At 46.8% G+C, this 14203-nt stretch overlaps 1 protein-coding gene across 2 annotated transcripts in view; it reads right to left on the bottom strand.

Moving 5' to 3' along the window:
- The window catches only part of LOC119966840 (protein disulfide-isomerase A6-like), a 105069-nt gene that overhangs the window by 36317 nt on the left and 54549 nt on the right, over positions 1-14203 (bottom strand). For both annotated transcript variants that reach the window (XM_038798810.1, XM_038798811.1), the window contains exons 6-8: positions 13384-13508; positions 6313-6427; positions 145-282 (exon numbers count right to left, since the gene is read on the bottom strand). In XM_038798810.1, the coding sequence (XP_038654738.1) occupies positions 145-282; positions 6313-6427; positions 13384-13508 (378 nt within the window). The remainder of the gene's footprint in view (positions 1-144; positions 283-6312; positions 6428-13383; positions 13509-14203) is intronic.

The raw sequence follows: 14203 nt of genomic DNA, 5'->3' as shown, positions 1-14203 counted from the left end.
GTTCAATTTAAACTTTCCAATTATGTGGCATCAACTACTTGTCTACTACTAATATGTTATGTACCTGGAAAATTTACCAGTATATTTTGTTGTTTACAAAAATTATTTTGGATATCATGTTTCTTTCCAAACATGGTTTCTTACCTCAAATGGCATATATAGTGGCATCTGAGCGTACATGTCAAGCCCTTTAGCAATAATGCTGGATATAGATTTCTCACCATTATAGTCAATAGTTTCATTATTTGTTGGAAATATCTTAATCACTGGAACTTGGTGAATCTAAGAAAGAATGATATCTTATGTCACATAATTATACAAAAATTCAGAAATTCCCTTTGACATCAAAACAACATCTCAAATTGAGAAGTATCAATATTCTGAAAATGTAGAAAATCCAAAGACAAAAGACTTCGGCTGGAATATCTGTCTGTGGGATCCTCCGCTTTGCCGGCAGCGCACTCACGCCCGCAGGTTTCCCTGTGGCGGGGGGGGGGGGGGGGGGGGGGGGGGGGGTGGCCACAATGGGAAACACCATTGGCTGGCTGCCAGATTGAGGATCCCACTGCCAACGGAGACCCACTGCATCAGTAAATGGGTGCATCGGGACGGACAATTACAATATCTTGGACTGGATTCTCCACCATTGAGATGCTCCTTTTTGCCGGCAGCCCGGGGGTTTCCCAATGGCATGGGGCTGCCCCAGGATGGGAAACCCCATTAACCAGCCGGCGTAACGGAGCATCCTGCCGGCAGGGTGAAACAGAAATATGGCGTGGCGGGGCAGAGAATCCAGACCCTTATTTCTCATCATGGTAATAAATTGGAAAAGAAAATGTTAATAAATTGGAAAAATAATCAATATGTGGCCAAACTCTTGGGCCGCGATTTAGCTGCCATGCTAGCCACAGGCCCAAACCCTGTAATGGCCACTAGCTCTCACAAGGGCCCCAAAACACGATTTGCACTAGCAAGATTTCCAAGAAGAATTTTCTCCACCCACCATACGTTTAAGCGGTCAGGTGCAAATCACTACTGAATTTCAAAACCGCAAACCAGTTGGGATGACCATGTCAGGTGTGCAGAGGCAAGTATAGCGCTTGGGTGGTGAGGAAGTCCAGGCCATTGGCGAGACCATGCAGACACTGCGACAACGAATGAACGGGCATCGTGCGACAATCACCAGGCAGGAATGTTCCCTTCCAGTCGGGGAACACTTCAGCATTGACTGAATTCAGCCTCTGATCTCCGGGTAAGCGTTCTCCAAGGCGGTCTTCAGGACACGCGACAACGCAGAATTGCCGAGCAAAAACTTATAGCTAAGTTCCGCACGCATGAGTGTGGCCTCAACAGGGATCTTGGATTAATGTCGCATTACATCCACCCCCCACCATCTGGCCTGGACTTGCAAAATCCTACCAACTGTTCTGGCTTGAGACAATTCACACCTCTTTAACCTGTGATTATCCCTCTCCCTGTATCTGTAATGATTTCATTACCTGCAAATGCTCGCATTCCAAGCATTGTCCAGCATCTCTGACTTTGTCTATATAAATGTTTCTGGAACATACCTCTCCATTCACCTGAGGAAGGAGCTGCGCTCCAAAAGCTCGTGTTTGAAACAAACCTGGTGCTCTTTTCCCATGGTCCTCATGGTTATAACAGAGGGATTTTAAATAATTCCACTGGACCAGACTGTGGTGATCTACCACTGTATATATGTGTGTGCTTGCATTAGGGGATGTATGACAGTACCTGTATTACAGTTTTTCCGGTAAGCCCCTGCCGGCTAGCTCCGCCCACAGGGGGCAGTATAAATATTCATAAGTTCCCCTGAGATGCCATTCTACAGCTGCAGCCGAAGGAATAGCATCTCACTGTAATAGAGCCTCTCTTGTACTGAACTGAGTCTTTGTGCCACAATTTATTACAGTGAGATTTTCCAACATCATGGACATCAGAATTAAGCCTGATCGCCTGCAGCTGGATCCGCAGTCGCCACACGCCAGGAAAGACTTTAACCACTGGCTGGCTGTTTTCGAGGCCTACATCACCTCAGCACCGTTGGAGGCTCAGAAGGTACAACTACTTTACTCAAGGTTGAGCTCCAGCGTGTTCCCGCTGATTCAGGACTCGCCTACCTACGCCCGGGCCATGGAACTGCTCAAAGAAAATTACGCTCAGTCAACAAACACTCTGTTTGCGAGACATGTACTCTCCACTCGAGTTAAGCAACCAGGTGAATCGATTGAGGACTTCTGGTGGGCCCTTATCCCCCTAGTATGGGACTGCGACTGCCAGGCCGTCTCGGCCACGGAACATTCGAATCTACTCATGCGGGATGCTTTTGTAACGGGTATTGCATCGGACCCCATCCGGCAACGACTGCTGGAAGGGGCCGCTCTCGAACTTGTGGCAACAAAGACCTTAGCGCTCTCAATGACGGCCGCTTCCCGTAATGTGCAATCCTACCCCGCCAGCCGCGCTGCCCACCCATCCTACCCCTCGTGGACCCCGTAACCGACCCCCCCAACTGGGGCCGCTCCCGCGCAGTATGCCTGCGCTGCTCGCCGCACCGCGCACCCTGGGGGTCCCCGCTGCTACTTCTGCGGTCAGCAGAAGCACACCCGCCAGCGCCGCCCGGCCCGCACCGCGACCTGCAAATCTTGTGGCAAGAAAGGCCACTTTGCAGTGGTGTGTCAGTCCTGCGCTATTGCCGCTATCGTGCCCGAACTCCCCCCTCGCCTCAGCCGATCGCGCAATGGGCCCTGCCATCCGCTGCCCCCGGGGCCACGTGCGATCAGTGGGTGCCGCCATCTTCTTTCCCCGACTCCACGTGCGATCAGTGGGCGCCGCCATATTTCGCCGCCCCCGCCATGTGCGCACCATGGGCGTCGCCATCTTCATCCTCCGACTCCATGTGCGTTCCATGGTCGCTGCCATATTGCCCCGCCCCCACAACGTGCGCTCCATGGTCGCCGCCATCTTGCCCCACCCCCACAACGTGCGCTCCATGGTCGCCGCCATCTTGCCCTGCCTCCGTAACGAGCGCTGCATGGGCCCAGCCATCGCCTTCCCCGCAGGTACTCCAGACACCACAATTTTGTCCTCCCCTCGGAACGGGACCACGGGACCCGGGTCGCTGCCGCTACTCATCGGACTCTTCGGTTGATCGCCCGCTACTCGCTTCCATGACGCTCGACCAATCCCATCCTCGCAACCTGTCCACCGCTTCTACGACGGTGCTGGTCAACGGCCATGCAACCTCCTGCGTCATCGACTCTAGGAGCACGGCCAGTTTCATCCATCCGGACACGGTAAGGCGCTGCTCCCTCGCGGTCCATCCCGCCAACCAGCGGATCTCCCTGGCCTCCGGATCCCACTCTGTCCCGATCCGGGGCTTCTGTCTGTTTAAACTCTCCGTACAGGGCATTGAATTCCACCGTTTCCGCCTGTACATTCTCCCCAACCTCTGTGCGACACTTTTACTGGGCCTAGACTTCCAATGTAATCTCCAGAGCCTCAACCTCAAATTCGGTGGACCCCTACCTCCCCTCACCGTTTGCGGCCTCACGACCCTCAAGGTTGACCCTCCCTCCCTCTTTGCCAATCTGACTGCAGATTGCAAGCCCGTCGCCACCAGGAGCAGACGGTACAGCACCCAGGACAAAACCTTCATCAGGTCCGAGGTCCAGTGGCTGCTTCGGGAGGGTATTATCGAGGCCAGCAACAGTCCCTGGAGAGTCCAAGTGGTGGTGGTTAAAACTGGGGAAAAACACAGGATGGTCGTGGACTACAGCCAGACCATCAACCGGTACACGCAGCTCGACACGTACCCCCTCCCTCGCATATCTGACATGGTCAATCAGATTGCACAGTACTGGGTCTTCTCGACAACCTGAAATCCGCTTACCACCAGCTCCCCATCCGTAAATCGGACCGTCCCTACACTGCCTTCGAGGCGGACGGTTGACTGTATCAATTTCTTAGGGTTCCCTTCGGCGTCACTAACGGGGTCTCGGTATTTCAGCGAGAAATGGACCGAATGGTTGACCGGTACAGACTGCGGGCCACGTTTCCGTACTTAGACAATGTCACCATCTGCGGCCACGACTAGCAGGACCATGACGCCAACCGTGCCAAATTTCTCCACACCGCATCTCTCCTCAACCTCACTTATAACAAGGTTGCGTGTTCCGCACAGACCGCTTAGCCATCCTCGGCTACGTAGTCCAAAACGGACTACTGGGGCCCGATCCTGACCGCATGCGCCCCCTCATGGAGCTTCCCCTCCTCCACTGACCCAAGGCTCTCAAACGATGCCTGGGGTTCTTTTCTTACTACGCCCAGTGGGTCCCACAATACGCGGACAAGGCCCGCCCACTGATCCAGTCCACACAATTTCCCCTCACGGCCGACGCACAACAGGCCTTCGCTCGTATTCGCTCAGACATAGCCAAGGCCGGAATGCACGCAGTAGACGAGACACTGCCCTTCCAAGTAGAGAGCGACGCTTCAGATGTTGCCCTTGCTGCCACCCTAAACCAGGCAGGCAGACCCCTGGCACTCTTTTCCTGCACCCTCCATGCCGCCGAAATCCGACATTCCTCTGTTGAGAAGGAGGCCCAGGCAATCGTTGAAGCGGTGCGGCACTGGAGGCATTACCTGGCCGGCAGGAGATTCACTCTCCTCACTGGCCAACGGTCGGTAGCCTTCATGTTCAACAACACGCAGCGGGGCAAGATCAAAACCGATAAAATGTTGCGGTGGAGAATCGAACTCTCCACCCATAACTACGAGATCTTGTATCGCCCCGGCAAGCTCAACGAACCCCCAGACGCCCTCTCCCGAGGTGCATGTGCCAGCGCACAAGTGAACCAGCTCCATGCCTTGCACGAGAGCCTTTGCCATCCGGGGGTCACTCAGTTGTGCCATCTGGTCAAAGCCCGCAATCTGCCCTACTCCGTCGAGGAAGTACGGACGGTCACCAGAGACTGCCAGTTCTGTGCGGAGTGCAAGCCACACTTCTACCGGCCAGACCGCGCGTGCCTGGTGAAAGCCTCCCGCCCCTTTGAACGCCTCAGTGTGGATTTCAAAGAGCCCCTCCCCTCCATCGACCGCAACACCTACATCCTTAGTGTGGTCGATTAATTCTCTAGGTTCCCCTTCGCCACCCCTTACCCGGATATGACGTCTGCCACCGTCATCAAGGCCCTTGATTCCATATTCGCTCTGTTCGGTTTCCCCGACTATATCCACAGTGACAGAGGATCCTCGTTCATGAGCGATGAGCTGCGTCAGTTGCTGCTCAGCAGGGGTATGGCCTCCAGCAGGACGAACAGCTACAACCCCCGGGGAAACGGGCAGGTAGAGAGGGAGAACGGGATAGTATGGAGGGCCGTCCAGCTGGCCCTGCGGTCCTGGCACCTCCCAGCCGCTCGCTGGCAGCAGGTCCTCCCTGACACGCTCCATTCCATTCGGCCACTACTGTGCACCGCAACTAACACACCCCATGAACGTGTTTTTGCCTTCCCCAGGAAGTCTACATCCGGGGTGTCGCTCCCGACTTGGCTCGCAGCTCCAGGGCAAGTTCTTCTTCGTAGGCATGTCAGGCTCCACAAGGCAGACTCTCTGGTAGACAAGGTACGCCTGCTCCACGCCCAGTATGCCTACGTGGAGTTCCCCGTCGGCTGCCAGGATACAGTCTCGCTCAGGGACCTGGATCCCTCGGGTGCCGATCCCATGCCCACACTCCTCCCTACCCACGTGCCACCCTCCTTTTCCCCGGCGCCCCGAATTCAGCCCCACCAGGTCCATCCCTCATTCTCCTGCCACACTAGAGGACATGGAAGATTTTGGCTCGCTCCCGGAGTCATCCCGCCACTGGCCAGCACCAACACCGCCAGCACCTACGCCGTCGACACCGCCTGTGCAGATGTCTCCACCACTGCTTTGTCGCTCACAATGGAACGACCGACCGCCGGTCCGACTCAACCTGTGACAGGCACCGGGTTGCCCGATGTGTGGCAATGCCCACATCCCATAAATGAGTAGGAAAAGCTTTATTCCCAAATGCACGATAAACAAGTTCTTGCCTGCCTGTGGAGTTAATTTAAAGAAACCTTTGGTACATTTGGGTGTTTCAACCGATTTTAAGAGGTGAATGCTGCTGAAGCACAGAATGCTTTATGCAGATAGAAAACAATTGAGGCAACAAATTGCTTCTTTTTGAATCAGAAAGGATACACGTTATGGGGAGAAAGCAAGCGCTGCTTTAGTAACAGTCAGCAAAGTTTGTATGCATATACTCACCCCGTATCGACTAGTTAACCTCTCGTTTACTGTAGTATCAACAGCTGCAAGATGGACCTTTCCCTTTGTCCGTTTTGTCAGTTCAATAACTGCATTAGCCCACTCAGGCTTTTGACTGCAAAAAGAAAGGGTTTATCACTGCTCTACAGTGCTGAATTACACCAATGCAGATACCAAAATAGTGGATGAATAGAATGCTATTGCAAAAATAGCTAACATAAGCTAGAAAAGGTAAGCGCATTAAAATTAGATTGTAAATATTTTATCACATTTTTATTATTTCCTATTAAAATGTATTGCTATTTAACAGTGCATCTTCAATATATTTTTTTCGCAAATGTTTATTATAGATTTTGTTTAACTTACATCTGTCCAGACATTAAGAACTAATGGGGGACTCTTTTTGGCTTGCGACTGAGTTTACCTCATTGAGAATGAGGATTGTCAGAAAATAATTAGATTTTGCTTCAACCCAATTTTCTAATTGACCTAAATGTTCCTAGTTTAAATTAGAATAGGGTTAGTGATTCTTTTCCAATTTAGTACATTAAGTCTTACAACAGCAGTAAAGCGAACTAAATGGATGACAAATTATTCTTGTCACTGTAAATAGTGATATCTTGGAAACTCAAATCTAAAAATATCAACTAGAGGGTATCTCTATTAAACACAGAGTAACCAGAGCATTCACCTCTAAAATAGTTTGCAACATCCAAATATACCAAAGATTTCTTTAAATTAAATCCACAGGCAGGCAAGAACTTGTTTATCGTGCATTTGGGAATAAAGTTTTTCCTACTCATTTATGGGATGTGGGAAATGCCACACATTATTTAATGCGATGGTTGATCATTCAACTCAGTAACCTGTTTACCTTTTCCCCCCAAATCCTTTAATCCCTTTAGCCCCAAGAGTTATATCCAACTCCTTCTTGAAAACATACAATGTTTTGGCCTCAACGGCTTACTGTCATAGAGAATTCCACATGCTCAGCTCTCTCTTTGTGACAAGTTTCCCCTCATCTCAGCCTTGAATGGTCTACTCCGTATCCTCAGACTGTGACCCCTGGTTCTGGACTGCAGGAACATCCTTCCTGCAACTACCTTGTCTAGTCTTGTTAGAATTCTATAGGTTTCTATGAGGCCCCTCCTCATTCTTCAAAACTCCAGCGAATATAATCCTAACTGACTCAATCTCTCCTCAGTCCCGCCATCTCAGAAATCAATCTGGTAAACCTTCGCTGCACTTTCTCCATAGCAAGAGTATCCTTCCTCAGATAATGAGATCAAAACTGCACACAATATTCCAGGTGGGGTCTCACCAAGGCCCTTTATAACTGCAGCAAGACATCCCTGCTCCTGTACTTAGATCCTCTCGCTATGAATGCCAACGTACCATTTGACTTCTTCGCCACCTGTTGCACCTGCATGCTTACTTTCAGTGACTGGTACAAAGCCACCTAGGTCTCATTGCACATTCCCCTCTCACAAACTGTAACCATTCAGATAATAACCAGCCTACCTGTTTTTGCTACCAAAGAGGCTAACCTCATATTTATTCACATTATACTGCATCTGCCATGCATTTGTCTACCCACTTGTCCAAATCACACTGAAGCATCTCTGCATCTTCCTCACAGCTCACCCTCCCACCCAGCTTTGTGTCATCTGCAAATGTGAAGATATTGGGCGGGATTCGCCGTCACACACCAGATTTCTGGTGCGGCGTGCTCTCAGGATTGTCTGTCTCGTCAGCTGGCTAATGGGGTTTCCCATTGTGGGAAGCCCCATGCCATCGGGAAATCCCCCGGCTGCCGGCGCAACAGAAACCCCCAGCAGCGGAGAATCCAGCCCAACATATTTAGCTCCTTCACCAAAACATTAATATACATTGTTAATAGTTCTGGTCCTAGCACTGATCCCTGTAGTACCCCACTAGTCACTGCCAGCCACTTGGAAAAAGGACCCGAGATGGATTCACTTTTCTTGCCAGCAGTACACCCCACCCACGGGTTTCCCGTTGACGTGGAGTGGCTTCAATGGGAAATCCCATTTGCGGGTGTATAGAATCTCATCGCCAACAAACAGCGTGCCGTTGAGAAACAAGCGGCTGGGAGACCAGATAATCCCGTCCCCATTTATTCCTACCCTTTCTTTCTTATCTGCCAACCAATTTTCTATCCATCTCAATACACTACTCTCAATCCCATGTACTTTGATTTTACACATTAATCTCTTATGTGGGACCTTGTTGAAAGCCTTCTGAATGTATAAATAAACCACATCCACTGGCTCCCCTTCATTAACTCTACTAATACATCCTCAAAGAATTTCAGTAGATTTGTCAAGCATGATTTCCCTTTCTTACATCCATGATGACTCTGCCCGATCTTGCCACTATTTTCCAAATTCCCTGCTATTAAATCTTTTATAAAGGATTTGAGCATTTTTCCAACTACCGACATCAGGTTGAGTGGTCAATAGTTCCCGGATTTATCTCTACCTCCTTTTTTAACTTGTGGGGGTACATTAGCTAACCTCCATTTGTAGGAACTGTTCCAGGGTCTCTAGAATCTTGGAAGATGACCATTAATGCATCTACTATTCCTAGGGCCACCTCCTTAAGTACACTGGGATGTAGACTATCCGGCCATGGGGATTTATTGGCCTTCAATCCATCAATTCCCCAACACCATTTCCCTTTTAATATTGATTTCTTTCAGTTCCTCTTTCTCACTAAACCCTGTATTCTTCAACGTTTCTGGTACATTATGTGTTCTCCTTTGTAAAGACAGAACCAAAGTATATATTTAGTTGCTCTGCCATTTCTTTGTTCCCCGTTATAAATTCCCGTTTTTGATTGTAAGGGACCTACATTTTTCTTCATCACATACCTATAAGCTTTTACAATCAGTTTTTATGTTCCCTGCAAACTTACTCTCGTACTCTATTTTCCCCTTCTTAATCAATTCCTTTGCTCTCCTTTGTTAAATTCTAAGCTGCTCCCAAACCTCCGATTTGCTGTTTTTGAATGTCTCTTCCTTGGATCTTACACTATCTCTGATTTCCCTTGTAAGCCATGGTTTGGCCACTTCCCCCATTTTATTTTTGCACCAGACAGGAATGAACAATTGTTGCAGTTCACCCATGTACACTTTGAATGTTTGCCATTGCTTATCCACCTTCATACCTTTCAGTAAAGTTCCCCAATCTGTCATAACCAACTTGCACCTCATACCATTGCAGTTTCCTTTATTTAGATTTAGGACCCTAATCTCAGAATCAACTATGCCACTCTCCACCTTGATGAAGAATTCAATCATATTATGGACGCTCATTGCCAAGGGGCCTCGCCCAACTATAATGTTAATTATTCTTTTCTCATGACACAATACTAAGTCTAGGATGGCCTGTTCTCTCGTTGGTTCCTCAATGCATTAGTCCAGAAAGCCATCCCATATACACTCCAGGAATTCTTCCTGTATACTATTGTTATTAATTTGATTTGCCCAATCTATAGGCAGATTAAAGTCACCCATAAATTACAGATGTTCCGGTATCGCATGCATTTCTAATTTCCTGTTTAATGCCATTCCCAACATCGCCACCAACAGTTTGGGGGTCTACATACAACCCCCACTAACATTTTTTGCTACTTGGTGTTTATCAGCACGACCCATACAGATTTGACATAATCAGAGCTGTCCTTCCTCATTATTGTGTTGATTTCTGCTTTAATTAGCAATGCAACCCCACCTCCTTTCCCATTTTGTCATCCTTTCTAGATCCATTCCCATCCTCATTAACCTGCAGCCATGTTTTTGTAATCCCAACCATAACATACTGGTTTAAATCTAATTGTGTGATTAATTCTTCCACTTTACTGCGAATGCCCTCCATGCATTAAAGGAGAAAGCCTGATGGCTCGTCTTTTTATCATCCCTTGTCCCATTCCATTATTTTTCACTTGAATTGGATTGGATTGGTTTATTATCATGTGTACCGAGGTACAGTGAAAAGTATTGCTCTGTGTACAGTCCAGCCAGATCATTCCATACATGAAAAAAAACATAGGGCATGCATAAATACATAGGCATCGGGTGAAGCATACAGGGATACAGTATGACTTAGTAGAGGAGATGTGTGAAGAGATCAGATCAGTCCATAAGAGGGTCATTTAGGAGTCTGGTAACAGTGGGGAAAAAGCTGTTTTTGAATCTGTTAGTGCGTGTTCTCAGATTATTGTATCTCCTGCCCGATGGAAGAAGTTAGAAAAGCGAATAAGCTGGGTTGGAGGTGTCTTTGATTATGCTGCCCATTTTCCCAAGGCAGCGGGAGGTGTAGACAGAGTCAATGGATGGGAGGCAGGTTCATGTGGTGGACTGGGCTGTGTTCAAGACACTCTGTCGTTTCTTACATTCTTGGGTGAGCAGTTGCCATACCAGGCTGTGATGCAGCCATATAGGATGATTTCTACGGTGCATCTGTAAAAGTTGCTAAGAGTCAATGTGGACATGCCGAATTTCCTTAGTTTCCTGAGAATGTATCGGCACTGTTGTGCTTTCTTGGTCGTAGCATCGACATGGCTGGACAAGGACAGATTGTTGGTGATGTGCACACCTAGGAATTTGAAGCTGTCAACCATTTCCACATCAGCAACATTGATGCAGACAGGGGTACGTACGATATTTTGCTTCCTGAAGTCAATGACCAGCTCTTTAGTTTTGCAGACATTGAGGGGGAGATTGTTGTCATTACACCACTCCCCTAGGTTCCCTATCTCCCTCCGGTACTCTGACTCATCGTTGTTCGAGATCCGACGCACTACGGTCGTGTCATCAGCAAATTTGTAGATGGAGTTGTGCCAGATTTTGCCACACAGTCATGTGTGTATAGGGAGTATAGTAGGGGGCTAAGTACACAGCATTGCAGGCCTGTAGCCCTGTTTAATTCTGGCTCTTGATTTTTCTGCCTGTCACTTTTCGTATTCCCCAATCTTTCTTTTGTGCTGGTCTGTGTTTCCCTTCCTGATTCCTTACATACACTCCCATCCCCTGACATTTTAGTTTAAACCTTCCCCAAATACTCTAGCAAATACTTTCTTAGGACATCAGTACCAGTCCTGCCCAGGTGTAACCCGCCCAGTTTGTACTGATCCCATCTCTCCCAGAACCGGTCGCAATATCCCAGGAATCTGAAACCCTACCCCTCGCATCATCCCTTCAGCCACGTATTCAGCTGATATATCCTGCTATTTCTGCTCCAACGAGCCCGTGGCATTGGTAATAATCCTGAGATCACTACCTTTGTGGTCCTACTTTACAACTTACTTCCTAACTCCCTATATTCTGCTTTTAGGACCACATCCCCTTTTTTTAACCTAAGCTGTTTGTATCAATTGTACCATGACCAGTGGCTGGTCACCCTCCCCCTCCAGTCATGGAAGTGGTACCAAACAAGCAGGCTGCTCCTGGATGATGTCAAGCTCCCAGAGTGATTTTGGAGCTGCACTCATTCAGACAAGTGCAGAGTATTCCATCACATTTCTGACTTGTGTCTTGTAAGTCGTGGACAGGCGAGTTACTCACTGCAGGATTCCTAGTCTCGGACCTGCTCCTGTAGCCACAGTATTTATATGGTTAGTCCAGTTCTGTTTCTGGCCAATGGTCACTCTCAGGGATTTCAGCGATGGTAATAGGATTAAATGATAACGGGGCGATGGTTATATTCTCTCTGGTTGGAGGTGGTCATTGCCTGGCACTTGTAAACTATCTAAACTGAATTATCTGCCATGGGTGAGTGTTTCCAATTACCATCACGAACTGTAGCATAACAATTTCACATTCAAAATGTCCAATTGATGGCAAATTTAAATGTGAATGATAACAACTTCCATTTATATAGTGTGTTTATATAGAAAGACATCTCCAGAGCTTCTCAGGAAGTGTAAGAAAATATGTTGTGACTAGGAGGATAGTGATTAGGAGCTCTAAAACCTGGTCAGTTAGGTTAAGAAGGGTGGTAAAGTGGAGATAAAAGGCATCTAAGGAGACAATTCCAGGAATGTAGAACTTAAATGTATGAAGTTTTAAAGGATACAGGGAAAGATCAGGCCAATTGTATAAATTGATGATAGCTGTTTCAGAGAATCAGTGGGCCAAATGACCCCCTTCTCTGCTGTAAAGATCCATGACACTTTTTTAAAATGCTCGTCAACTCCCTTTTGAAATACATTCAAAATGACAAAGCTCACCACAATTAGGATGACATTTATTAAGAATCCAATTGCTCAGATTGGTCATTTTTATTTTATCAGTGTTACAACAAAATAGAAAAAAAGTTCCCTTAAAACCATAAAGTTATTTACAATAACTATAGTACAGTGCTTTTAAAAAAATAGTTAAATAAAATTACATTCTAATTGATCGAAAGGTGTACATTTTAACCTTCGTTATTGAGTGAAATCTGGACATGCAAGATTTTCTTTACCTATGTCATGCAGAAAGGTGGCGTTTATAATATTTATCTAAAATTCTAACTCCAATTTTCCAAATAGCAGTTAAACTCTATCCAAGAAACATTTAGACTTTCTTATTATTTACAACCTTTACAACACAAAGCTCAACAATTAGTTAATACCTACTCTATGGTCCCGAAAGCTCAACAATTAGTATTTGATCATACTAATTTCCACATGAAACTCATAACTGCACAACATGGAAAAACAGCAGTACAAATCTGTACATACAATAATGCCATGATGTGGAGATGCCGGCGTTGGACTGGGGTGAGCACAGTAAGAAGTCTTAGAACACCAGGTTAAAGTCCAACAGGTTTGTTTCAAACACGAGCTTTCGGAGCACGGCTCCTTCTTCACCTGAAGAAGGAGCCGTGCTCCGAAAGCTCGTGTTTGAAACAAACCTGTTGGACTTTAACCTGGTGTTGTAAGACTTCTTACTATACAATAATGCAACTGAGACAATAATGGAATTTTCTTAGCTTCTATTCATGTTCAGTTTAAAGAAATATTTGAATTTTGTAAAAAAGGATTGCAAGCTAGTTTATTACCCACCTTAAACAATGCTCACACCAAGGTGCAGCAAATTCCACGATCCATATGTCATCACCTCTAGCCACCTGGTTATCAAAGTTGTTCTCATTCAAGTCAAATGAAGATTTATTGGTTATTCGTCTGCACTGTAGCAAAGAATAAAGAAAATTTACTGATATGTTGAGAAGAACTAGAAATAACCAGGTCTTCTGATATTCTAATATAAGCAAAATACTGCGTATGTTGAAACCCAAAACAGAACAGAGAATGTTGGAAAGATGCCTGGCAACATCTGTAGGAAGAGAAAACAGAGTTTATGTTTCAAGTCCATTTGACTCTTCAGAACTAAAGAGAGGGAAAATGCATTGGATATCATTCTGTAGATGGGAGAAATTGCAACAAAAAACTTTGTTAACTTAAGGGCAAGAGACAGATGTCCTGGTTCTGTCCTTGATTGATACAGAAAATGTATGGGATATTAAAAAATGGATTAATATGGAAAAGAAAGGTCACAGTCTAAAGTTTCCCATTTTTATATCCCGTACATTTTTTGCCTTAATGCAAACCTAACCTCCCTCCCTCCCCCACCACCACCACAAAATCAGGCCATCTGTTGTTCATAAGTTTGCGACATTTATAGACATAGACATAGAACATACAGTGCAGAAGGAGGCCATTCGGCCCATCGAGTCTACACCGACCCACTTAAGCCCTCACTTCCATCCTATCCCCGTAACCCAATAACCCCTCCTAACCTTTTTGGACACGAAGGGCAATTTAGCATGGCCAATCCACCTGAACTGCACGCCTTTGGATTGTGGGACGAAACCAGAGCACCTGG

The sequence above is a fragment of the Scyliorhinus canicula genome, chromosome 6, assembly GCF_902713615.1.
Source record: "Scyliorhinus canicula chromosome 6, sScyCan1.1, whole genome shotgun sequence".
Classification (NCBI taxonomy): domain Eukaryota; kingdom Metazoa; phylum Chordata; class Chondrichthyes; order Carcharhiniformes; family Scyliorhinidae; genus Scyliorhinus; species Scyliorhinus canicula.
The sequence above is the reverse complement of the archived record's forward strand: the minus strand, read 5'-3'. Positions and strand labels throughout refer to the sequence as shown.